General features: G+C 35.5%; 3 protein-coding genes across 3 annotated transcripts; 2 read left to right on the top strand and 1 right to left on the bottom strand.

The window, feature by feature from the left end:
- Positions 1-1226: 1226 nt before the first annotated feature.
- LOC105117793 (phosphoglycerate kinase, chloroplastic) lies at positions 1227-5123 on the bottom strand. Its single transcript, XM_011015555.1, has 6 exons — positions 4325-5123; positions 3537-3614; positions 3198-3458; positions 2335-2652; positions 2066-2224; positions 1227-1577 (listed from the first exon to the last, which is right to left on the bottom strand). Exons 1-6 carry the CDS (start codon positions 4742-4744, stop codon positions 1368-1370), a joined length of 1446 nt encoding a protein of 481 aa, XP_011013857.1. The 5' UTR covers positions 4745-5123; the 3' UTR covers positions 1227-1367.
- A 1850-nt stretch (positions 5124-6973) lies between these two features.
- On the top strand, positions 6974-11140 carry LOC105117773 (ATP-dependent zinc metalloprotease). Its single transcript, XM_011015534.1, has 8 exons — positions 6974-7682; positions 7819-7878; positions 8028-8276; positions 8570-8646; positions 9483-9559; positions 10004-10136; positions 10222-10412; positions 10516-11140. The coding sequence occupies exons 1-7, from the start codon at positions 7271-7273 to the stop codon at positions 10372-10374; spliced, it is 1161 nt and encodes a 386-aa protein (XP_011013836.1). The 5' UTR covers positions 6974-7270; the 3' UTR covers positions 10375-10412; positions 10516-11140.
- A 3387-nt stretch (positions 11141-14527) lies between these two features.
- FTSH12 (FTSH protease 12) lies at positions 14528-25677 on the top strand. The gene is made up of 19 exons (XM_011015544.1): positions 14528-15069; positions 16229-16413; positions 16545-16771; positions 17356-17633; positions 18323-18400; positions 18488-18730; positions 18816-18956; positions 19061-19228; positions 20050-20162; positions 20642-20858; positions 21486-21557; positions 22185-22304; positions 22393-22509; positions 22630-22806; positions 23008-23127; positions 23247-23321; positions 23857-23964; positions 24312-24392; positions 24848-25677. Exons 1-19 carry the CDS (start codon positions 14653-14655, stop codon positions 24920-24922), a joined length of 3012 nt encoding a protein of 1003 aa, XP_011013846.1. The 5' UTR covers positions 14528-14652; the 3' UTR covers positions 24923-25677.
- The last annotated feature ends 1208 nt before the right edge of the window (positions 25678-26885 follow it).

Here is a 26885-nt window from a genome sequence, read left to right as displayed (position 1 = left end):
TTTTACTTTAAATTAATATTTTTTTGATATTTTTAGATTATTTTGATATACTGATATTAAAAATAATTTTTAAAAAATAAAAAATAATTTTAATATATTTTTTAAAATAAAAAATATTTTTAAAAACAATCATAACTAAACTCTCAAAAATATTTGAATCATTCTATACATATGCTTTTTCATGGTTTTAACATCAAAATTAGTAGAACATATTTTTAAAAATGATTTCCTAGAGTCTTAAACAAAATATACCGTTAAAAGCATTTTGTAAAACGCACAAACCAGATGCTTAATGACGCCTTAGTTATTCCAGGCGTCCTTCCAGCCACTTGAAATTATTTTATTGAGTTTGATCTCATCTGCGTTAGGGCTAGCTGATATTCTATTTATTCAGAAAAAAATAAATGGTTTGTTTAACAATTTGATTGAGACTACAAGCATGCCTCGTCAACTGAATAATGAATTGCAAAAATAGTGAAGTTTATGACGGCAAAAAGCATGCTGCGATGAGTTGTATTTTGGAAGTACTTTTAAAAATTATATTTTGAGGTCAATAAATTTTTTAAAATAAATAAAACTTCAATAGTTTGGCCGCCACACTCTATTTTTTTTATATATAAAAAAAAAAAACTTCAAAAAATCGTAAAACCGAGCACTCCTTTTGTTTTTTTAAAAAAAAAACCCAAGCCGCCTTTCATTCCTGTGGCTTAAAACTTACGGAGATTCTGTGATTAGGTTTGCTCGAATGTCCCTTTCCTTTATATTTTTGTCATCGCCAAAAGGGGAGCTTGCTGACTTGAAAGCATTATAGAGAGCGAGAGAGAGAGAGAGAGAGAGAGAGAGATACCTTGGTGAGGACGCTGAAAGGAACCGATGTCCTTGGCGATAACACAGCCCTAAAGCTTTCTCAACTCAGTCATGTTATGGACAGATATGGTAGTATTCCGAGTAGATGATATAAAATTCTCCCAACTACTTGTATTGATTATCCAATTTTTTCATTATCTGCACAATACTTTCATGTGAATTGCCTAAATGACTAATCCAGGCAAGAGACCGGTATCTTGCCTCCAATGGCTGGCTAATCTTGCAAAGCTAGGACTGAATCACAAAGATGGGATAGAGACACGAAGACAACGTCTAAAGTTAGCCTCTCTCCTTTTCCCTCCTTTCCGGATTCATCAACGTTACTTTTACTTCTCAAATCATAAAATGTCAATTTAAGAAAGGCAATGGTGGAATCAGACCCCTCCCATTGAAGACACGGAAAATGCATAGCATGACTCGTACTTTTTCTGCAACAACGCATCTCTCTCTCGTAACAATAAAAGCATCGGCATGGGAATGGGGAAAAAAACCAAATAATCTCACACAGCAACTCGTTCGACTTCATCTAGTGCAAGGACACCTGGAAGCTCTTCCCCTTCCAGCAACTCCAAGCTGGCACCACCGCCAGTTGATATGTGGCTCATAACATCGGCAACTCCTACTTTTTCTACAGCCGCAACAGAATCTCCACCTCCAATAATAGTTGTAACTCCCTTGCTGCTAAGCTCAGCAAGCTTCTTTGCAATGGCCTGCAAGAAAGTGTTCAACTCTAGTTCACCCTCCAATCACAGCTAATAAACCCAAATGAATATGACAGGAACGCATTAAAATGTAGTCTCATATGGAGTTAGAATGGGTTTACCCAGCTACAAGAAAGTGTTCAACTCTAGTTCACCCTCCAATCACAGCTAATAAACCCAAATGAATATGACAGGAACGCATTAAAATGTAGTTTCATATGGAGTTAGAATGGGTTTAGCCAGCTACTTCACAAAGTTGCATCAAGCACTATGACCATTTGTTTTCACTGTACGTTTAATCCAAGTAATAGAAAGAGTTGGTTAGAGAAATTTGCGTTAGTGTAGAGATAGTTTTCACGCTTCCCTATATAATCGTGTGCATCCGAGCCTCTAACAAGGCATCATACCATGCCTATCAGATAGCGGAACCAAAAGTAGCATCCAAGCTTGAACAGATGAAAAGCAAAAATCAAATTTAAGCACCATTTCTCGCATACCTCTGTCCCAACTGCGAACTTGTCAAACTCAAACACTCCCATGGGTCCGTTCCAGATGACAGTTTGGGTGGTTCCCAAAGCTTCACTGAATGTCTTCACAGATTCTGGTCCAATGTCCAGTCCCATCCAACCATCTGGGATGGCTGATGCAGGTACAGTCTGTAGTGAACAAAATGGCATTCAAATTCGTTCAGTTACAGAGAGTATAAAAAATGTCAAAGCATGAACAACTTGCAGGGAAATTTCTTGTGTGAGCTTAGACCACAAACCTTGCTATTTGCATCAGGAGCAAACTTGTCTGCAATTATCACATCACTGGGTAGCAAAAGAGACACTCCTTTCGCCTTGGCTTTCTCAAGGAGCGATGTTGCCAAACCAAGCTTATCTTCCTCGACCAAGGATGAACCTACTGGGAGGCCTTGAGCCTTGTAAAATGTGAAAATCATACCTCCACCCAAAAGGAGGATATCACACTTCTCCAGGAGTGACTCAATGACTCCAATCTTGGATGAGACCTTAGAACCACCCACAATGGCAGCAAATGGCCTCTTTGGGGTTGAAACTGCCCCAACAAGGTAGTCCAGCTCCTAAAAACAAGGTAGTGAGAGACTGAATACCAAAGTGACCAGAAGTTTAAGGAGAAACTGAGATAAAAAAAAAATATCGAGGCTGCTTTCTTTATATGAGATCGTGGAATACAGGCCCTAACAACAAAAATGCATGCAGCATATGCAGGATGGATGGGTTTTTTTCAGTCACATGCTACCACTTTTGTACTTGAAACTCACAAAAAAGACACGAAATAACCAGGAATATTGACAATTCAGTCTCATAAAAGATTGAAAGCTGGAGGCATTGTGTAGATATCACCAAAAAATGGCAAAAGAGAGAAGGCTAAAGATTGAATGTGTGTTCAAAGGGAAACATGATCAAAGAAAACAGCACAATGAAGGGAAGCAAAACAGTCAATCATTCTTTCTACTTATGGCACCTAAAGGCAGTTTAGATGAGGACCCTAAATAAAACTGCCTCTGGGTCATACTCATAGAGGAGATTGCTTAAATTTTTTTTAGTCCATTCAAAAGATTAGGGTATATAATCTCACACAGTCATTAACTTATTATAAACCAACCTTCTGCAAGAGGAAACCAGAAACAGATGGTTTCAAGAATTTCGTGACCCCCTCAGTGGAGGCATGTGCTCTATGTGCAGTTCCAAATGCATCATTTACATAAAGATCTGCCAAGGAAGCAAGCTTCTTTGCAAATTCAGGCTCATTCTTCTCTTCTTCCTTGTAAAACCTGACATTCTCAAGAAGAAGAACACCACCATCAGGAAGTGAAGCAACCAATTTTTCTACCTCTGGGCCAATGCAATCATCAGCTTTCACAACCTGCTCAAGCAGCATATATTAGTCATGCATTCTCTGTTTCTTTTTCCCTTAAACTATATTTCGATGAACAAGTTGTACCTGAATTCCAAGGAGTTCAGATAACCGGGGTACAAGAGGTGCCAAGCTGAATTTTGGAGTAACACCTTTTGGTCTTCCCTGAAAAATAATCAAAGAACACTTCAGCTCATATGGGCAGACCAATGAACATTATGCGGAGATTATAAACCCGAATTATTTTCACAGATAACCAATTAATATCAGATCTACAAGAATCTGCAAACTTATTTGTTATAGAGATTTCTGCAAAGAATCGAGCTCCTTGTATAAAAACACCATGCAGGCTAAATTTATAAATACAAGAACCTGCTTCCACACCAAATCCAGCAGTTAAATGTAATTCTTTACTGAAAAGTAATTCTCGAAGAACAATATCGCCCAACCAGTAGAAGACAAGCTATAGCATTCTATCAACCAGGAACTATCAATTGCAAACCTGCAGTCATTCTCGCTAACTCTCTCAAAATCAACAGAAGAACTTTGCATGTCATAGATCACTACTTGAATTTCGAACCCAGTGGCACACAAGTACAATTCCAATAAACCAGCACCAAAAAAAAATTCTATAAAGGGAAGAAATAGAAAACAGAGTGCTGTGAAACTAAAAGGTTAACGCTATAATTCTAGTCGCATAACATCAAAATTCAGTGCAATAACCAAAAAATTAACACACTCAACAAACCAACAGAATCAACGAAATGAATATAACAGAACCGCTACAAAACCCAAATCACAACAAGACCAGTACAAAATTCCCAGAAACCAGAAAAAGGAAAAGAAAAACTAAAATTGAACAAGAACCCACGTACCAGATGACTAGAAAGAATAACTTTAGCCCCGTTTGAAATCAAGTGTTTAATAGTAGGGATAGCGGCTCTGATTCTAGTATCATCAGTAATATTCTGATTATCATCAAGGGGCACATTCAAATCAGCTCTAACAAAAACTTTCTTCCCTTTCAAATCAGCAGCTGTCAAGTCACCAACACTCTTCTTTGCCATAGACACCACTGCTCTTGGTGCTTTACCATTTGACTTGAAAGATCGTATTTTTGACACCACATGAGAGCTAAACAATGTGTCTGCAGCAGAGAAACCAAGACCCCGGAGGCTGGTTGTGCGGAGGCCGGAGGTGGACACTGGGAGTAGGGAGGCCCGGACAGATGTGGAGGTGGAGGAGGCGGCAGTTTTAAGGAGAAAGAGAGTTGTTGGTGCTGTGGCGGAGGCCATTTGGCGGTGTTTGTGGAGTGTTTTTGAGTGTGAATTTTGTGAGAGAAGTTGGGTGGACTAAAAGGAGAAGAGGAGGGGATGGAGGGTTATATGGGTGGGAAATGAGGCTCTCTCTCTCTCCCTGATCTTTGGAGAGAGAAAAAATAAGGGGGCGGATGTGGACGGGAAGAACGAAGGAGGAAACGAATGGGCGATGTGCGATGGATTTTCTCTTATCGTTGAAGTGAGGTTGTTGACGTTCGATGCCTTTAAGATTGTCACTTCTGACTACTTTACTACTACTCTTGACGGTTTCGGCTTTACTGCAACAGCCACAAGTAACAACTACGGTGCCGATTGCCTGGAGGTTTGGTTAGTTCAGTGGCAGGTGCCCGTCCTCCTCGCACAAAAGTTTAGGTTCGATTTGGTTCGGCCACCTTGTCTCGAGCTCATTTGGACTATGGATGCATGTCAGTGGATGTTGGAATTTTAGGGTGCTTCAGTTTTGGGACGATATTAATTTTTAAATTTTATTTTTATTTGAAAGTATAATATAAAAAATATTATTTTAATATATATTATATTATAACAAAAGTTAAATATTATTGGAACATCTCTACATCGAGAAATATTTTACTATGAATTATAATAGTTTTATTTTTTATTTTTTATTTTTTATCTTTTCATAAGTAGATAAATATTTTATTGACTCTTTTATTTTCTCATTTATTGTTTTTTCTGTTATTTTAACGTGGATCTGATAGCTATATTAAATCTAAGCAACATGAGTCTAATAACCACCCAGCCGCTTGAGTTCTGCCTTTAACTCATTGACATACACAGCAAGCATTTCTCTTGTTATAATAGCATGTTTACTCGTGATTTTATTTACATGCCTACCCAGTTGCTTTGCAGGAGGAGTTCTTGCCGGTGGCTTTTGCCATAACGATCTGGCATGACTGTTAAATACAAGATATTCAGAATTGTGATTGGGTTTAACATGCAAGACTCAAATTATCTGAGTCTAACAAAAAGTTAGATGAATATTTAAAAAATAATTTATTTTGTTAGTTTTAATAGTGCTATTAAAATATTATTTATTTTTTTAATATTTTTATTAAATTTTTTTAAAAAATTATTATTGATTCATAGAGTGTGCAGACTAATGTAATGGTTTAAACTAAAAATATTCTTTAAAAAATATCTAAAAATATAAACATTAGTAATGAAAAACACCTTTATTTAGAATTTAGATAGTATGGTTAGAGGTGAGAAAAAATCTAAAAAATCAAGAAAATAAAAAAACTGAATTCAAACAAAAAAAATTTAGCTAAATCGAGTCAAAAGCAAGTCAAAATAAAAAAAATTGAATCAAACTGAAAAATCAAGCTAAAACTAAAAAAACCGAGCCATAATAAAAAAAATCGAGCCAAAACTAGAAAAATCAAGCTAAAATTAAGAAAACCGAGTCAAATTAGAAAAATTAAACCAAACTGATTTTTATTTTAAAAACAAAATTGATTAATTTGACTCTATTTTAATTTTTTTTAAAAATAATAATTATTTTTTTAATAAAAAACAATCTAAATAAAAAATAATTAGCTCTACCTGCCTTTAAATTTTGGGTGCGAGACAAAAATCGCGAACTTCTATTGGAATTTTTTTTTTTTACGAACTTCGAACCGAAACGTTATAGGTATATATATATTGAGAGAGAGAGAGAGAGAGAGAGACAGGTCAAAATCTCATCGTGTCCCGTCGGTAATTGTATCTCGTATAATATAGAAAGTGTAGATATATAATCCATTTGCTAGGAAAATCAAATATTTTATATATAACAAAATTAAATCATATCGAGGATACGCAGCTAAATACTTGACTGAACTCTATTATCTCATCATAGTTTTCATACATATTATATTAGATATACTTGCACATGAAAAAAATGTTTTATTAATGCGAGGCTTATTTGAATTTATGATGGATCTAAAAATACACAAGAAGCTTAAAAACTATAGTTGTATTTTCCATTAAAAACAAATTATATGTAATTTATTTTAGATTTTCGACACAGCTTACGATATATAAATATTTTACAGGAAAAATAATATAAATATACAGCACAGAGCAGATATTATTATCGTTATATTTAAGAAACATACCTAAGATTTCAGAAGCTAGATGCATATCATTGTAAACAACAGATTCATAAGCATAACAACACGCCCAGAAATCATGTTTCCGTAAAACTCAACTCAAGAGTAAATAGGCTAACTGGCTCTCTCTAGAAAATTAAAACCAAATATCTGGCCTAGAGAGCCACCTGAAGAATATTTATCACAGCACAAATTTCATAAACGGACGGGTGACATCTTGCAGAGCATGGCTAACTGGCCAAGGTTAGCCATGGACCGTCCTTGGAAGCTAAGTTTATTCTTCACATGTAATCGGGCTAAAGCCCACATTGACCGCTCGGCCTTCTTTTCATGAATATCTATCTGCTTTCTGTGCTGGCAAAAACCACCCAAGCTTTCATATCTCCCTTTCATGGCTTTCTCGTCCCAACAACTATTATTTTCTAGCCAATTTTCCCTTATTTGCCCCCGAACACCGCCAAATAGAAATCTTAAAGCCATCCCAAGAGCAGCTCTTAGAGAATGGAAAGAGTACGAGGATGCTGTGAAAAGAAAAGACCTTGCCAGAGCTCTTAGGTTCTTGAAATCGAAAGAAACTCAGACGAACAATGATAGTTTAGTTGATTCAGTTAACGGGTCTTTCTCAAATGACTCAGCGACTCGGTCTGGACTCGGTGACCTGGGTTTGTTTGATGGGTTGGAGAGGGATTGGGAGGTTTTGGACACTTGTTTGAATGCTGATGATATGAGACTCGTTTCCAGTGCTTACGGGTTCCTCAAGAACAGGGGGTTCTTGCCCAGTTTTGGAAAATTCAGCAACATTGGTAAGTTTATATTTTCTTTCTTTTTTTGTACAAAGATTTAAAACTTTTATTCTGCTAATATAGACTGGCTTTGGATGTAATGGCTATAGAAAAAACTAGATGCTTACTTTATGTTTTTGGGCTACAATTTATGCAGTGTTGGAAGGACCTAGAGAAGTTACACCAATCTTGTTGCAGTCTTCTACTGGTCTAGAAGGTGCTAGCATGAAAACAGTACTGTTTTCCCTGCCTGGTTTTTTTGTTCTTAATTTCTTTGCATCCAATTCGCATTGCAGTTTGGTTTAGTGCATATTTATTTTAAACGACACTAAAGTGTGGACGCTTCATTCCCGTTTACTCATTTAGTGACAAAACTTTCACCAAAGAAGTGGGGTGCGACTGGGACCTCAAGCCTTGTGTTCATTGCTTTAACTGGAGGAGCAAACTTTCTTGTTGACCGAGGGATTGATATCAGAGTTAACCTCGCGGCTATCTTAGGATTGGCCTTTTTAGACTCTATCTTCCTTGGCGGAGCTTGTTTAGCTCAAATCTCAAGCTACTGGCCCCCCAATAAGCGTCGAATCTTAGTTCACGAAGCAGGCCATCTTCTGGTAGGTATGGACCTTTCCACTTGATTTAAATGCTTTGTTTGGATGACATTTTCTATTATAAGAAATGGGAAATCAGAGTATGTTTTTTCCTTTGGAATTGTGGTGCGTATTTTGATTGTACACAAACAATATCAGTATCTAATGTGGTTCTGCACATTTAGCACTGTCCACTAAGTGGTCCCATTGACTTACATGTTTTTCAAACAGTTGCCAGTAACCTTGCTAACACTCTCAAAGATCGTTCCTCTCTTTTGCTGGTACCATTCTATGTAATTACTTGTAAAATTGCTTTTGCAGCATATCTTATGGGTTGCCCGGTTCGAGGTGTAATTTTAGACCCCATAGTTGCAATGCAAATGGGAACTCAAGGGCAGGTATCCACCTACTACTCTCGTTTTGATTTTTATGGCAGTTCCATCTTCACTTTTGTCATTTGCTCTTACTTTGGACAAACTTGCTGTTACTCCCTGTATTTTTCATAAGTTATTGATTAATAGCTGCTAAATATATCTGGCTAGTTAAAATCCTTCCCTATATGTGGCTGACCATGCCACTATTGGAGGTAAGGAACCCTTCCAGATATACCTGTATAGCATTCTGACATTAGAGGAAAAGAATTCTTGAATGATACAAGCTTATATTCTGATTCCTTAATGGTGAACCAAAGATATTCACAATAATTATATGATGATAACTATTGTTATGATCAGCGGCCTGTTTCCATATACTCATTATTTTTGTCTACGATGCAATTCACTTCCTGCGGTGATTATTTTTCATGCTAAACTTGATCATTTCCCCTGAAATTACTGTTGGAAATCATGGAAGATTCTGGTAGTGCCACCCTCGTTGGAATGAGTCTTCAGAATAGATGACTGGTTGTGTTATTTGGAGTATTTGTTAAACGTTATGATGATAGTCGTGAAGGCCTGGAGGGCAATAAGTTGATGTATTTTATTTGCTTCCTTGAGTTGCAGGTCAGAGTATTTGTCCTTCTTGGTTTTTGTTGCCTGATTATATGTATCTTTAATTCATTTTATTTGGAATACCATTTGATGCTGGCTTTGATAATTAAGGTTCCTACTATCTCTTTGTTCTTGTTGTTGACCCTAATGATTGCTATAACATCTGCATTGGTATCATATGTTCATTTATTCAAATTAGCAACAGTGTTGCCAGCAACAACTTATAAAATATCACATTCATACAGGCAGGAACTCAGTTTTGGGATGAAAAGCTGAGTAAAGAGCTTGCTGAAGGGAAACTCAGCGGCACTTCGTTTGACAGGTGGGTATGATGTGAAGAGCTATTTATGATTGCTTGGTTAATGCTATTGTTCAATATAATTGAAGGAACAACAGTCAGTCATATGCTGATTAGATTTTTAACTGCTTTTGCTGCTCCTTTCACTACCACGAGTAATTTCATATGGATTAAGACTTTAAGCACAGCAATATAAGTGGTTTTTCTGAACAACATGAAAATCGCCACTGTGCTTGCTAACTCTTTCAAGTTCAAATCAAATAGACACTGGGCATTTTGTCCAGGCACCTGCTTATGGAAGGTGTTCAGCCGGATGATATTGGTGTCCTTGCAACTAGATTACTCGTCTCCCCATCTGTATGAGCATTGTTTTTGCTGTGTAAGTCATCCATATAAATTTTCTCACGTCAATGCATACTAATCTCTGGTCTCAAATTGCCAAAATGCGTGGTCTGGAATGGTGGTCAGGTACTGCATGGTGCTTTTTGCTGGCATTGCAGCTGAAGCTCTGGTTTACGGTGAGGCAGAGGGTGGAGAAAATGATGAAAACTTATTTAGGAGTACCTGTGTTCTTCTGCAACCCCCATTATCTGTAGCCCAGGTATCTCTCTCACCATTATATAAAATTTGTGTTTTCCGTTGCTAGTAATGCTAACTCTGACTCCTCTTGGCTTCCTCCTGTATAGATGTCAAATCAAGCAAGGTGGTCTGTTCTACAATCTTTTAATTTGTTAAAATGGCATAGGGATGCTCATCGAGCTGCTGTTAAAGCATTAGAAAGTGGTGGCAGTCTAAGTGTTGTAATTAGGAGGATTGAGGAAGCTATGTCTTCCGGTTGATGAGGTGACTGTTGATTTTTGTTCCACGTTGTTTTAAGGTAATAATGATTCCATTTTCATGTTTTGCATGTTCTTTGCTGGGCTTGCTCCGGTTTTACTTGGATATACCTGTAATAATGTCTCGACTTGTTATTCTGGCAGGACAAGATGGGCCTTGTGGCAAGAAATCGAAAGTTTAATTCGTTTCATATGGCTTCATTTGCTCCTCTCTTCTCCTGCCGCTTAATTGCCCTAATTGATGCTCTTAGTTACTCTTTCTCGAGTTCTATGATAGGATAATAAAAAAAAAGGAGCAAAAATAGGGTGAGAAGTGGGATTAAATGGAGACGGATTTATGCAGTACACGGGCCTAAGTTATAACTGAAGCACTCTAGAGATTGATACAAGTGTCAGGCCGTCCTAAGCTGCAAGCGTTTTTGAAGTTAGTCCAACTTGTAGCTGCGTGTAAGTATTTTCAGTTTCCTACCACAAAGCAACCACTACACTAGGAAACCTGTCATACTTCCAGCTTTTCAGTCTGGTTCAACATTTAGTATTGAACAGAAGAAATAATGGTAAACAACAGACCAAGATCCTCTAGCACTTGCTGTGGGGCGGAGCAACAACTGTAATTCTTTCTTAATTGTTTCCCCTTTTAGTGTGATTTTACTGGATATGTACGTTTTCCATTTGGATTGTCCGTGGTGTTTGTATCAGGATCATCCGTTATACATGCATGCTGTAAATTAGATAAATCATTATTGACGATATTTTGTTTGTGCTCGGAGAAAAGTTCACCCTTTTTTTGTGTGATTAGTGGTCATGAGGGATTGAAATTAGTGTAACCTGACCAGCTTAGGTCTTACCGATTTGGTCAAATCACTCGAACTGTAACATATTAATGTATTGCTGACAGTCAACAATGGTAGGAAGATGGCTGTAAAGCGCAAGTAACGGTTGTTCCTGAACGTGGGTTGTTTATCTCTGCAGTGACAAATATTCCATTTTGTTCATGACAACTACAACAATGGAGTATCTGATATTGATGTGCGTGAACTACGCTTAGAAACTGCATGGCATAAATTAAAATAAGTACGATGCCTGAGCATAAGTAGATTCCCATGTCATTTTGACACATGGGTGGTATTTGGTAATGGTGGCTTGGCGCTGCAAATTCTGCTTGTTCTTCAAGAAAACGAAACAATAGAAGTGCAATAAAAGTTCCTCTGCTTCTCTCTTCAGGCGCTTGCACATGTCTCCATACCATCGTGCCATCTCCTGAGGTGATTGCTGAATTGCCATGGCTGCAACAATAAAAAACCAACAGAAACTATGTTAATGACAGAAGTAATCTTTAATGGCACAGCTAAACAAATTAAACACACAAGCAATGACAGTGTTTTGCAAGGATCCTAAGATCACAAATACTCACTGAATCCAACAGAGTTGCCTCCAGTTGGATGTTGTGCCATGATTCTTCAGGCGAAAGTATGCTAGCAATGCAAGATGATATGAAGCTTCAACTAGAGCTGGCCTTGTAACATGAATGATCATCACCACCTTATAGAGCAGCAGTAGTAGTTGATGCAGAACATGGTAAGTAATATGCTATACATTCAGTAAATATCAATGTAAACAACAAGTAACATTTTTCTTAAACTCGCATTTTTTAATGCTTGCATTTTCTTTCAGTTTTCTTGTATATTTATTGATTTAATCATTAAAAAATCCCTCGTCAATTCATATTTTCAAGGCAAACTTTTAGTCACACGTTAAATCCAATAATTGGCAAACACAAGGGTATTTATGAATACTTATTTTTTAAAATGCTTTTTCACTAAAAAAATATATTAAAATAATATTTTTTATTTTTTAAAAATTATTTTTAATAACAGCATATAAAAAATCTAGAAACATAAAAAAAATAATTTTAAACAACAAATAAATGTTAAAATTTAACCTCCATTTAGAGAGCAGTGACAATTAAACCCTAAATCTCATATTCTGGTATAAAATCATACAACTCATAAAAAGTTTATTTTTTACTTATGAGCTTTTTTGATACTTTATAAAATTCTTTAATATGTATTTAATGTTATCTGAATATGTCTAGAAGCAATAATGTAAAAAATGAGAAAAGTTCCAAGTTATTGAAAAACACTCATTCACATATTTTTACGGAGAAATTTGGTTACTAATGTGAGATTATTTGAGAACACGATGTAGTTTATATTTCTAAAAAATTTAAATTTTTTTATTTAAAATTAATATTTTATTATTATTTTGGATTGTTTTGATAGGTTAATATTAAAGATAATTTTTAAAAAATAAAATAAAAATTATTTTAATACATTTATAAGTGAAAAATATTTTAAAAAACAACCACAATTTTATTTTCAAATACATAATAAAATGTTTGTTTTTGCGGTTATTTCTGTTTTTAAAACAAATTACAAAAAAAATTATATTTGATAACCAAGGAAACATTATTTATTATCGGTAGGACCCATCATTTTTTGCATTTTAAATGCAAGGCAGCCGATCGAAGCTATAACTTGCTTCTCCCATCAAAACATTCTTCGAATGGTGGAGAGTGAATTAATTTCACTCTTCACTCTTCACTTTTATAAAATGGACAGTGGAGAACGATGAAGTGTTGTTTCAGCCGAATCAAATCTAAATATATTTGACGATCAAGTAAAAAATTTTATTTTTTTTATTTTTAATTATATTTTACTTAAAAATTAGTATTTAATATTATTCAATGACACTATATAAATTAAAAAAATATCATATAATGACATACACATTTATAAAATTTGATCATAATTTTAATTTTATTTATAGTGATATTTGATTAATGTTGTTGCATGCTCAAGCAATTATAAAGATTGAAGTTCTTGTCAGATGAATTTCGAACGTGATGGAATTATAAATAATTTTAAAAAAAATAAAAAATATTTTTATATAAAATATTATTTGTTTCATAATACAATAATAGTAATTAAATCTATAATATTTAAATTACAAACCATCAATATATATATACATATATATGTATGTTTCTAGTTACTTAATTACTTTAATTTGAAAAATATTTTTAACCAAATATATTAAATTATTTTTTATTGAACCTTAATTTTAATTATAATCTTAACCAAATATATATAAATATCAAATTAATATCAATTAAAAATATTTTATATAAAATAAATTTTTTTAAATTACACTCACGAAAATTATCATAAGCGCATGCTCCCTAAATAGGAGATGGTGCGTGACTCTTGGCAATGGAAGGAAAATGGGCCTGTATCAACTGGATCTAACGTGGCCTTATGGGCTGGCTCTATCTGAACCACCAAGTTTCACCCAAAGCCATGTTGCCCGCACGAGTTTTAGACGCCCCAAAATACTAGCTACGTCCATCGAGTTTGAGTTTTTTTTTTTTTTTAATAGTTACCTATATAATTGAATAAGTTTATATTATATTATTACATCTTTAATTATATGTATTACAGTTTTACATGGTATCTAGTTCCTTGATATGCTATTCGATTAAATTTCTTCACTCAAAATGATGAAATGATATTTTGCTTTTCAAATCAGTCTTTGAGTTATATAATGAAACAATATAAGTATTTTTCAAAATTGTTAAAAATGTTTCCAGAAATAACAGGTGTAGGAACTAAATTATCATTTTTTTTTAAAAAAATAAGGATTTAAAAAAAATCAAAATTATACTCCTGTAAAGCTCAATGATATTTTTAAAATGAAAAATATGATCGTATGGTTTTGAATAAAGTGGATGGAATTAGTAAATTGAATACCAAATAGTAGTATATACTTAATATAATTAAAAATACGATAATATGTTGAAGATTTGACCGTGAAGATACATAATGATATTTTTATATATATATTTTTATATTTGGTATGTTGATATTAAAAATAAAAAAATATTTTAATTTATTTAAATAAAACACTTAAAAAAATATTTTTTTTTAATCATAATATCAATATACAGCAGGGTTGGCCAAAGGTCTGGAACTGCCTTAAATTAGAAAAATCTGGCAATTTGGCCCAATTACTGCCACAAGCGTCAATATGACTAAATACTTCAAGTACAGGGACCACTAGTGATTTTTGGACAGAAACATTACTTTCAGTTTCAGATAAACCTCCAAAACCCAAAACAGCCCAGCTGCTCTCTCTTCAGCAGCTAAAAAAAGACGGCAACACTCTGTTTCCTCTTCGAAAAACCTCAAGAAGTTCTCATGTCGTAACATACCGAAACCAAATATGAACCTTACACTTCCTCACAAACAAAACCCACTTCTCCACTCTCCAATTCTTCTAACCCAAACAGCTCAAAACCCCCCAATTCTCTTTCGATTACCCACAAATCAAAGACCACGAATTTCGCGCAAAAAACCCATTTTTAGAATCTATTCCTCTGCCAATGCAAATGGGTCTGATGGGTTCTCTTGGCCGATTCTCACTCGCTCTGTTCGCCTGGGGACGGAGCGGTTTTTGTTGAAACTCGGTGAGTCCGTCAAGAAGGAAACTGGGTTTGATGTAGAAGTGGGTAATGTGAAGGTTGGTGAGTTTTTGGAGCGCATTAAGGGTGATATCAAGAAAGGTGACGCTGCATTGACTCGGTTCAGGACTGAATTGTTAACTGATTTCGTGGATTGGAATAGATGGGAGCGTTGGAAGGTAAGACACCTTTATTTATTTTTTATTAGGAAGGTGTTCGGAGATGAGATGAACCTGACATGATTTTGAATTTTAGTGTGCGAAGGTAAGTTAATGAGTGAAGAACTTGGTGAAAAAATGGCCATGGTATTAGCAGTATTTAACTTGTTTATATAGAACGAGTCAAAATTTGTTGAATGTTTGGAATTTTGAACAGATACAGCAACCAATGTTCTTTTATGATATGCATGGCCTAGCCGTGGGACAACGTTTTCTATTTTGTGAATCTTATAAACTTATGGAAGCAAGTCCTGCACAATAAGTGATCACATGCTTTCTGTAATGCTGTTTTGCTCATCACGGTTTGTCTTTCTGCCTTAAAGCAATTGAAATATAATATGGCAACATCTATATTCTTTTTAAAGTTCAACAAGGAACATACTATCAGGGTTTCAGTAGACGAGGATAAAGGACCGCAATCATGGAAGTAAGATACCTCTGTGAAAAACTGCCAACACATCTCACAATCAAGTTGATTCTCAAAAAACTAGTTCTATGTTGAATTAATCACGGTGTGAACATAAAATGGTGGTGGGTATGCGAGATTAATGAAATTTGATTTGAGGTTGAGGTTGAGATTCCAATCCTCAGTCCTTCCAGAATATGATGAAAAAAATCACTTGAGAAGCATTCTGCTCCACACAACTTTGCAAGCGAGTGAAAATGGGTGATGCATGCATTGAAAGCACCTGGAGGATATGGTCATTGGATTTGAGAAAATTTAATATTCAAGCAAAAGGATAGGTAGTATTATAACAGTTTGGAATAAAGGATTAGTAAATATAAATAGGTAACCTGGAACTAATACTTGTTCTTTTGGAGAAGAAAAGGACAAAACAATTTGTTATGAATAAAACATAGGCTTAAAAACTTATTATTTCAGAAATGTGTTTTTTAAGAGTTAAAACCTTTATACGTGTATATTTTATTTTTTGATATTTTGCTTTTCAAATCCCAAAGAAAATGACAAGGAAATGACATTTTTGAAGATTGGAACTGAAGAATGCGATTCACGCACTGAAAACATAAAACCTTAATGTGAACTTTTTCAACCTTTCCTTTGCTGTCGTTCCATGAGAAAATTTCTTGAAACTATAACATGGACATTTTCTACTTGCAGGACTTCAAGAATTGGGAGCCTAAACGAGTTGGTGCTTTGTTGCTCTATATTTTTGCTGTGATGTTTTCTTGTCAAAGAATATATGGTGCCATTCGAGCTCCTTTTCTAGACCAAGAAAGAAGAGAGTTGACAGAAGCTTATATGGAGGCTTTGATTCCTGAACCATCTCCTATTAATATTAGAAAGTACAGCAGTTTGGTTTTTATTTGCAAATGCAATGTACAAGAGATGAATAGGACTATATTTTAATAGAACATCAAGTTGCTAATTATGTTCTGTGTTTACAAATAATCCTGCATCTGATTTTTACATGTAGGTTTAAAAAGGGTATGTGGAGAAATACAACACCAAAAGGCCTGAAAATGAAGAAGTTCATTGAAGGACCTGATGGAACACTGATCCAGGACACTTCCTATGTTGGAGAAGATGCATGGGAAGATGATCAGGAACCTCCTCAGGAAAATATGAAACAAATCATTGACAAGGATGTGAGATTAAATGCAGAACTAAAGAAAAACTTGAAAGAATACTTGGGCATTTTAGGTGAGCTGGTGATTCTGTTGGTTTTGGACATGCATAAACATGATAGATGCTTCAATTTTGTTTAGTGTTTTGCCTGTAACTTGTTATTTCTAGTTTATTTCCACTGGAACTTTGGGTCAGTGCTTTCTTAGTTAAGCATGGGAAATTCTTTCCTGAAGGAATCTTCTATCTGAAGTTTACACTAAAAGCCATTTTGAGAACATTTCTTTGGTTCATGTTTTTCTTTTTTTAATGGTACAAGGAAATTATATGCATTTTGTTGCCAATACTAGATGATAAAATGTTAAAGTTTACCTTGTCTTTATAATAAACTGGAGAAATTATTCTATTTATCCATGTGTTTTTGGATTCCTTTTACTTGTTTTTAGCTAGATAGACTTATTCTGTAATCTATTCCCTTAGCAGTAGAAGCAAAAATGAACTGGATGACTGGTGAACCTAGTGATATTTGTCTTCTGCGTGACCGTAGTGAGTAATTAGAGGATATTTTTTCACAAAAAAAGAACAAAGAAAAAAAGAAATGACTGAGACTCGGGTTTAATTTTGTGATCATGCTTGCATGTTTTTTCATGTGTTCTTATTAGGCGAAGTTCAGGAAAGTAAAGGAACGTGGCGTGAGAGGCTTCATATATGGAAGGAGGTTCTCAAAAAGGAGAAGTTAGCTGAGCAATTAGATTCCTCGAATGCTAAATATGTGGTGGAATTTGACATGAAAGAAGTTGAAAACAGCCTTCGCAAGGATGTGGTGGAAAAGGTTACAGACACGCAAGGAGCAAGGGCTTTATGGATATCTAAGAGATGGTGGCGCTACTGTCCCAAACTTCCATACACTTATTTTCTTCAAAAGCTTGATTCCTCTGAGGCAAGTATTATTCTTCGTGATCTTTTTTGCTTTCTTTTGGTATATTCCTCGATGTATGGTGTTCAAAGTTGCATGGCTCTTAATTTATTTAAATAGAACCTAGGTTTATGTGGAGTTTTGTTAGAGTTGGATTTCTCAAATATTTAACTATTGAGTGCATACAGTGTAAACCCATGTGTGCCCAAGAAACAGAAAACTTTCCCTTTTTTGGTTTTTAGTAGCCTGTAATGGCTAAATTTATTCTCTAACTTGGGGTAACTTTGTTTTTTCTCGGCTAATCTGATATGTAGCTTTTCAATTAACTTCAATGTTAGATAGTTTAGGATCTTTGAATAACAATTTGTCTAATTAGATACTTTGGGGGTATTGATTTTCTTTGGTTTCTTTATGGTGTTCTGCATCTAGATCTTTCTGACAGGTTCCTTGAGCTTTCAGTGGGATTGGCATTTGGAGAGTGAATGCATCACCCTCCAATTTTATGCTTTTTCATTCATTAAGCATTAATAAATTTTCTTCTTTCATGGGAAAAGAAAGAAGGGACATTGATTTAACCAGTTTTAATGATGTATACATAAAATACTTAAAACTGGTGCTACCCAAGCTATAAATTACAGTGGAATGGAAACATGTAGAATTCTAATATAAAGATATGCAGACTTTTTCTAATTCTGTGGGTTATTTTCTTACAGGTTGCTGCAGTTGTCTTCACAGAGGACCTGAAAAGACTTTATGTAACCATGAAAGAAGGTTTTCCACTAGAATATGTTGTAAGTTTGGGGTTTGTTTGTGCAACTGTGAATCTGAACCACATGCCTTCTTGGCTTATTTTGATACTTTTTATTTGCATTTGATAGGTGGATATTCCCCTCGATCCATACTTGTTTGAGGTTATCTCAGGTTCTGGCGTAGAAGTAGATCTCCTTCAGAAAAGGCAGATACATTACTTTCTGAAAGTTGTCATGGCATTGGTGCCTGGATTACTGATCCTGTGGCTCATAAGGGAGGCTGCTATGCTATTACATATCACTTCTAAGCGTTTTCTTTACAAAAAGTACAATCAACTTTTTGACATGGCATATGCTGAAAATTTTATCCTGGTATTGATTTAGTTTCTCCCTGTGTGTTTCATTTTCTTCCTTTGTGTATTTTCCCTCAAAGCATCATTGTCTTGGACTCATCCAGCCAGTTGGAGATGTTGGTGAAACCAAAACAATGTATAAAGAAGTGGTACTTGGGGGCGATGTCTGGGACCTTCTTGATGAGATAATGATCTACATGGGCAATCCCATGCAATACTATGAAAGAGGGGTGAAGTTTGTTCGGGTAACTAATATTTTTTAGTAAAAATTTTGAGTTTCTTGCTGCTGTGCACTAAATCTTTAAAGTTATGATAAAACATGAAGTGCGTAGTGGTATGTATGTAACAGGGTGTCCTTCTCTCGGGACCTCCTGGAACAGGAAAGACACTTTTTGCACGGACACTTGCCAAGGAAAGTGGATTGCCTTTTGTTTTTGCTTCTGGTGCAGAGTTTACAGATAGTGAGAAAAGTGGAGCCGCAAGGATCAATGAGATGTTTTCTATTGCTAGGAGAAATGTAAGCTCCCTCCTATTATAACTTTCCAAAGCAATATGATGAGAGAAAAGCATTTTTTTAGATCATCCTGTAGTGTTTTATGATTTTTATATATATCTAATGCCATCACACTCACTGTAACTGTGAAAAATAATTTAAATACCTTAATGCTCTGCCTTATTCAAGGACGGGCATTAGTAACTGATGTCTATGTACATGTTTTTCAATTCTTTTGTTTGTTCTGGATGTGCAGTTTACTTTAGGCATTAATCTGTTTGGAATTGATATGTCCTAGTCTGCATGTGTGCTCCCAAAGTCCAAAATTTTAGATTGATTATTTTTTATTATTCAACAGCTAAATGGACTTGGGTATTCCTTTTTACTTGTAATTTATTTGCATGTAATCATCATAGTAAGATTTAAATTGCGCTTTGCATTGTAGATGACAAGGGGCCATTCCATTGATGTTGTATGGAGAATGTTGTAGGTGGATAACTGTCATATACGAGTCACAGAATTCCTGCCATTGCCTTCATTTTCTCTAATATCTTTTTTTTGAAAGAACAAGTCAAAATGAGTTAAATATGCTTCTTGCTATTTTTGCTTCCCTGTACTGCTTCGCACTGGTGGTTCTCTAGTTTACTGATTGAATGTATTTGTTTGATAGTAGTGCTTTCTTTTGTGTAAGATGGAATTTAGGGTTCCAGGTTAAGATATCTATCCGTTTCTCAAGATAGAGCTTTAATGTTCTTACAGTAGTAGTAGGAATTAGGTCAAGATGGAAATTGCATATTTTTTCAGTCTAGAAGAGTACAGATCTTAAAAATTTATTTTCCATGCAGGCTCCTTGTTTTGTGTTTGTGGATGAAATTGATGCCATTGCTGGAAGGCATGCAAGGAAGGATCCACGAAGAAGGGCAACATTTGAGGCTCTGATTGCACAGCTTGATGGGGAGTGAGTATATTAGTTCAACATCCTGTATATGTTTTCATTCCCCCCCTTTAAGTTTGCTCAAAACAACTTTCTGAATAAAACTTTCATATATTTCTCATCTAGTTATTTGATTATTTTATTTACAACTAACTTGTTGTAGTTACTATATCATGATTTGAAAAGCTGGGAAAGGAAGGCGACCAAAATACACAAATTGTGATGATTTTTATTTTTCTCAAACATATGCTGTTTTTAATTAGTGCCCAAGTCCAGCTTTTCTTTGACAGTATTTGAAAATTGCTGGTAAATATTTAAGCATGATGTTTGTGTATAAAAGTGATGCAAGACAACCATGGAAAATTAACTTAATAGGAAGAGAATCAAATATTTTTTTTTGCTCTTGGCTATGCATTACTGTAATGCTGCATCATTTTTCTGTCTTATTTTGAACTCAACTACTTGTGAAGGGATATTCACACTGAGCACTTTGTTCCATACAGGAAGGAAAAAACTGGCGTAGATCGGTTTTCTCTTAGACAGGCTGTGATATTCATTTGTGCTACCAATAGGCCAGATGAATTGGACCTGGAGTTTGTTCGTCCTGGACGTATTGACAGACGTTTGTACATTGGATTGCCTGATGCAAAGCAACGAGTACAAATTTTCGGTGTTCATAGTGCAGGAAAGCAACTTGCAGAAGATGTGGACTTTGGGAAGGTAAGTGTTATGACATGATAGAATGCATTAGCATGAGTAACTTTTGTCTAAGAAATGTGAGGAACTATAAGCAATGCACTAGTGCTTAGATGTTGGCGGCATGATTTGAATCTAAATTAATATGAAAACATGGTCAACATTTGATGGTGAAACTTTATCATCTTGAATATATCTTGATACACAATGTTTTCATTTTATTGCCCAGATTTGGGACTATTCTTCATTTTTTCCTGAAAAACAGGCATGCTAGATCAAAATTCAGATTAGATCAGACTGGCAGACTCTTGTTTAAGTAGCTCTGTGCTTGAAGATCTCAATTGATTTCTACTGTATAACAGTGTGGAGATCTTAACAGGGCAGGGGAAGGAGTCTCTAATCCATTGATATTTTCTCCATAAGAAATAAAACCTTTTGCATTTACAAATTTCCCTTGTAGAAAGGAAATTGAGCAGTTTTTCTTCACAATACTTTGGTCTCATACGGCTTGCGTGTGTGATGCAATATATGATATGCTCACCACATTTCTCATGAATAAATGGAATGCTTAGCCCTTTACGTTTGAGGTTTTCCTTCTTCATGCTATTAATTTTTAGCTTACTGTTATTGTCTATGCCTTTCACTCTGCAGCTTGTGTTCCGTACTGTTGGCTTCTCAGGAGCAGATATTCGGAACCTGGTCAATGAAGCTGCAATTATGTCTGTAAGTATCTGAATCTTGTCAGAAAAGCATAGTTACTAGTGGAAATATTCCCGTGGTAAACCTCTGGCAGAAACATTTTATAATCTTATTGGCATGTGTAGATACTACTGTCATATCTTTATCTACCATTTATCTTTATGGTATATATTAAAACATATTTTTATTGCTGAACACTTATTGCTGTATGTGGAGCATCATCACAGCTTTTTATAATATTACCCTTCAGCACAGCAGGGGTTTAAAGAAGTACATGGCATTTCCATCTTGTTTCTCCATGTTAGCCTTTCATCTTAGATTGGTTGGATATCATCATTCATTTTCCTGACTCGTCGCCCTTTTTTTCTGGTTCTCTAGAAAGAGAAATGGAATGTGGCTGATGAGTGCATGAGAAAATGGTTCCTATGTGAGAGAGGGAGGACAAGTAATAGGTCCATTTAATAGGGGTGGGGCCCATTGCTAGTTATTGTAGCAAGCGAGGTCGTGGAAGCTTTTTCTTCAGTTGAGATCTTAACTTTCGAGGATCCTGTATTTCATATATATTACATAAAAGTTATACTGGTTGAACTGGTTGAAAGTTTTGCTGAATTCTCTAGCAATGCAAAACATAATGTCTGATCATTATTGCAGGTAAGGAAAGGGCATTCCAAGGTCTGCCAGCAAGACATCGTTGATGTGTTAGATAAACAATTGCTTGAGGGCATGGGCGTACTTCTTACAGAGGAAGAACAGCAGAAATGTGAACAAAATGTATGTCTTTATTCATTCTCATGAAGTGACAGGGGGGCCTACAATTGTGTTTTAAACTAACCTCTGAGTCAATAATCTATCTTATTAGGTTTCATTTGAAAAGAAGAGCCTGCTGGCTGTACATGAAGCTGGTCATATAGTATTAGCTCACTTGTTTCCTCGCTTTGATTGGCATGCATTTTCTCAGCTCCTTCCTGGAGGCAAGGTGAAATTTCTGTTTGCAAACTGGATTTGTGATTGCTGCTACTCAACTGCTGCAGTTTTTTTCTGACCATTTCTCATTTCCTTACCTTTAATTTTTATCCTTTTTGTCCAACATGAGCAGGAAACTGCAATATCTGTTTTCTACCCACGAGAAGATATGATTGACCAAGGATATACAACCTTTGGCTACATGAAGATGCAAATGGTGGTGGCTCATGGTGGACGTTGTGCTGAACGCCTTGTTTATGGTGAGGATATTACCGATGGAGGAAGTGATGATCTTGAAAAGATAACAAAGGTAAATGTGGTAATTTGAGTATAATATTGTCTGGGCACTTTCATGGGCCTAGTTGCCTGCCACTATTCCCATTTGATTACCAGAAAGAAGCAAGAGGAATAAGGTAGCAATTAAGAATCGTTAAAGTCTCTTAGATAAAGATTTTATGGTAAAAGGTAGGCATTTTGGTTGTTATCTTTCGTCTCTACATCTTCTTACCAGATCGCTAGAGAGATGGCAATCAGCCCTCAAAATGCAAAGCTGGGCCTCACTGCTTTAACAAAAAGAGTTGGACTCATGGATAGACCAGATAATCCAGATGGCGAGCTGATAAAATACAGGGCATGTTCTTTGAACTTTTATTGAGTTCCAACTAAAAGTATACTCTGTATTCTCATATTTTGTTTAACTCAATGATCTTGATGAACTGATTCTCGTTTGTATTCCCTTCATGATGATAGTGGGATGATCCTCATGTGATTCCTGCGAATATGACACTTGAAGTATCTGAGCTATTTACTAGAGAAATGGCAAGGGTAAGTATTTGCTTCATTTTGTACTAGAGCCATATGCTCTTTAACAACAACATAAAAAAGGTTTTCAAGTACTGGGTGCAAGTAGCTGGGGTGAGGGAAGGGATCCGGGTCAAGTTTTAATTTCCTGTACTGCAGAGACAGTGTGCTGTTTTCTGTATCACCTTTAGAAACCTGGCAGGTCATGTTTAACTGTGGCCTTGCCAATATGCGTGCAATAATATATGCTGTTACAGGAATTAAAAAAAAAGAGACTGGCAATCTTTCAAGCATTCATTTAATTAATCCTTTAATTTAATGGTTCATGCGATTCTAACTGAAGATAAATGTGCTTGCTATAACTACACACACAACTCTTTATGATGGTAGTTCACATGATCAAATCAAAGGATATATATCTCTTTAGATAGCGAGACATTTTATATCTTTTAAAAGGAATTTGCTTGAACATTTATCCACCTTTTCTTGTAATATTTTGCTAGCTATATAAAATTATTTAGTAAAACAGTGAGTTTTGATGCTGGTGGTATTGTGGTAGTATGTTGAAGAGACCGAAGAACTTGCGATGGAAGGATTGAGGAACAACAGGCATGTACTGGATGTGATTACCAAGGAACTATTGGAGAAGTCAAGGATAACTGGATTGGTATGCTATATCTTACGCAATGTTTACATTACTCTTTAACTAAAATGGGTTTTACAGCATTTTCTTTCACTATTGTATGGATGTATTGCCTCCAAATTGTTGAGTTCTGTTCTTGCTTTCTGACACATGTTTATAACTCTGGAAATCTTATTTTAAATGGTAAAAAATTCAACTTCTTTCGTGGCTTATGATGCTATGGAGGCCATGACTGTATAGTCCATGGGTTTCCAAAACTTTTCCTTCATTTTTTTGTAAACAGTTCGCATCCCAATTATCCTTGGATATTTCACAATGAAATGAGGATTTATGCCCCTTTCTGACTATTCTCCTTTGTTCTTTTTTATTAGGATGTTGAGGATCTAATGAAGGAGCTCTCTCCAACAATGTTCGAGGATTTTGTGAAGCCATTCCAGATAAATATAGATGAGGTACTGTTTTAAAATGCAGTGTTAGGCAGTGTTTTTCCTCGTTCTTTTTTCTATCGAGATCTGAGATAAACTTTGAGCTATCATCTGCATTATCATTTTCTAGACAGTTTTTGCATTTAAAAAAATAGAACTGCTGTTAATCACATTTGAATTATTACTCCTGGAAGGTAAAAATTCAATGTAATTTCAGCTAGTTAAATTATTTGCACAACCTGCACCATTGTTTTTTATCAAGGTGCACCCAGTCGCACAGATGGAAATGTCTTTGTTATATGTCTCTAGAATTTTACGGTAGTGTATTGCTTTTCCTTGTTGGTTTCTTCTAAATGGCATTTTCCCTGGATTTATGTGGTTACATTTCCTCTAAACACAACAAATCTTTATTCCTCTTTGCCTTGCACTGAATTCAAACTCCAACCATTGGTCATCAGCTTTTGTTTTGTTCAATTCTTTAGGAGGGACCATTGCCACACAATGACAAGTTGCGATATCAACCACTGGACATATATCCTGCACCACTCCACCGATAATGAGACATTGCACTAGCAGCCTCTGAACACACATGCCGGTCCATTGATGTCGAAGGTTTACAGACTTCAGATGGCAATCGTAGTCCCTGAAATTGCAATTTCTGTCTGCTACTTTGACTATGGAGTTGAGAAAAGAAGTTTGTTGTTTTGCTGCTAAAAGTCAACAAGCAGCGATTTTGACACTTATATTCTTGAAGCCAATCTCAGCCCTGTAGCGGACAGGGCGTGTTGGCTAATTGGTGAGCAGAAGTTTCCAGGCTAGGAAATTCTTAGGCACGCTCAATGCGCTGAAGGCCCCGATGCTTCTCAGTTGGGTTGCTTGGAGTAGTTTTGGCCTCATCAACAGTTATTGCTTTGGACAGTGGATGGGTTTCAGCAACATGTCGCTACCAGTTTTGTGTTATTCATGCCAATTTTGCCAACAGTTATTGCTTGATGATGACTTTTGCTCACCAGAAATGTTTGTTGTATCGCTTCTGAAGATTGTCAATCTGTGTACAGATTCGAATGTTCAAAATCCATTTTGTACACCAGTTCAAAAGGTGAAGCAAGCCAAAAAACATAGGAATGGAAAATGAAAGGGGAAATGAACAAATGGCGGAATATACTTGCGTTGCCAGCATATACCAAAAAATCAATTTGACAATATTCTCATCTCCTTGCTTGTTTTCTTCAGGCCATTTAGCCGCTATTTATGATGAATTGAAGTTTGGAGCTGATGTTGAATTATCACAAGAAATTCTAGATTTTTCAAAGATCTACCATGCCTACCTATATAGTTTAGCCTTTCCTAAACTACTGCAGTGCCAAACAGCACAAAACCCTTAATTTTTTTTTGGGCTGGGCGCCCGGCAAGATCAATTGGCAACTACAATTTGTAAAGGAAAAGCAGCAGCATCGCAAGTGCTTGTTAATGTGATGGTACAAGCCATGGGATGCCAACCCAATTAGAAGTGATTGGAGGAAAAAAAAAGGAAGAAAAAACCTATGTTCTGCGTTCATGCCTTTGCTAGCAAAAATTGAATTAAATACTTGTCAATCCAAGGATGATGCAGCCAACAAGTATTTTTGTTCTTCGACCATTATCTCAAGCAGGTAACTTCAGGAAATTAATTTTATTACAAAATACATCCTAATTATGAAAAAAAAAAACCTTAATTGACTAACCTTTTATTGGAAAACCTGTAGCGAGTGGATTGAAGTAAAAATTTCACCAGGGTTCGTTTATATGAATTACGAAGTTAAAATCCTCTGCATGTATCCAAGCCTAAAGGCGAACTGGATTCGATCTCTGCAGATATATATGGAATCGATATGTCCTGTGGTATATTGGGGAAAAATAAGATAGGTTTCGCATGTAATCAGAGCCTGCGCAACTTGGGATTCAAGGTTCATAATTCAAGGTTTTTCAATTATATTTTATGAAATAAAAATTATTCTGAAAACAAAATGCTTCAAATAGAAAAATAAAATTGCTCAAACTCTACGTATAAGCATGTATAAAAACATAAAAATAAAAATATTTCTTAAATATTTTAAAATATCTTATTTATAATTTTGCTGAAGAACTCATTTCACCAAGCCGGCTCTGCATGTAGTAAGGAGAGAAGCTAACAAATTTCAAACAGGAAAGAACGGTTCATACCAAGTTCCCTTATTATCACTTATTAATTTAGCTCACTTCTTTAAACAGAAAACTGAGAGTCCCAGCAATTTCTAGAACTCGGTTCTTCTTGATTCCTTGCACATGTATACTCGTATATAAGTGAGGTTAGCTAGACAGGGAGGATGTGTTGATACACCTAGATGCTGGCAAAATATAATTCTAAACCCAGCAGAGAGATGGCTGGGAAGCCTTACAGCAAATACTAATTAACGAAACTCATTGGTCTTGTTGTCAGCCGTATCCAACTTGTGATCATCTTGAAACTAGCACAAATGGAGATATTGACTTGAATGACGA

This window comes from Populus euphratica, unplaced genomic scaffold (genome assembly GCF_000495115.2).
Source record: "Populus euphratica unplaced genomic scaffold, PopEup_1.0 scaffold5.1, whole genome shotgun sequence".
In the NCBI taxonomy this organism is placed as follows: Eukaryota; Viridiplantae; Streptophyta; class Magnoliopsida; order Malpighiales; family Salicaceae; genus Populus; species Populus euphratica.
The sequence above is the reverse complement of the archived record's forward strand: the minus strand, read 5'-3'. Positions and strand labels throughout refer to the sequence as shown.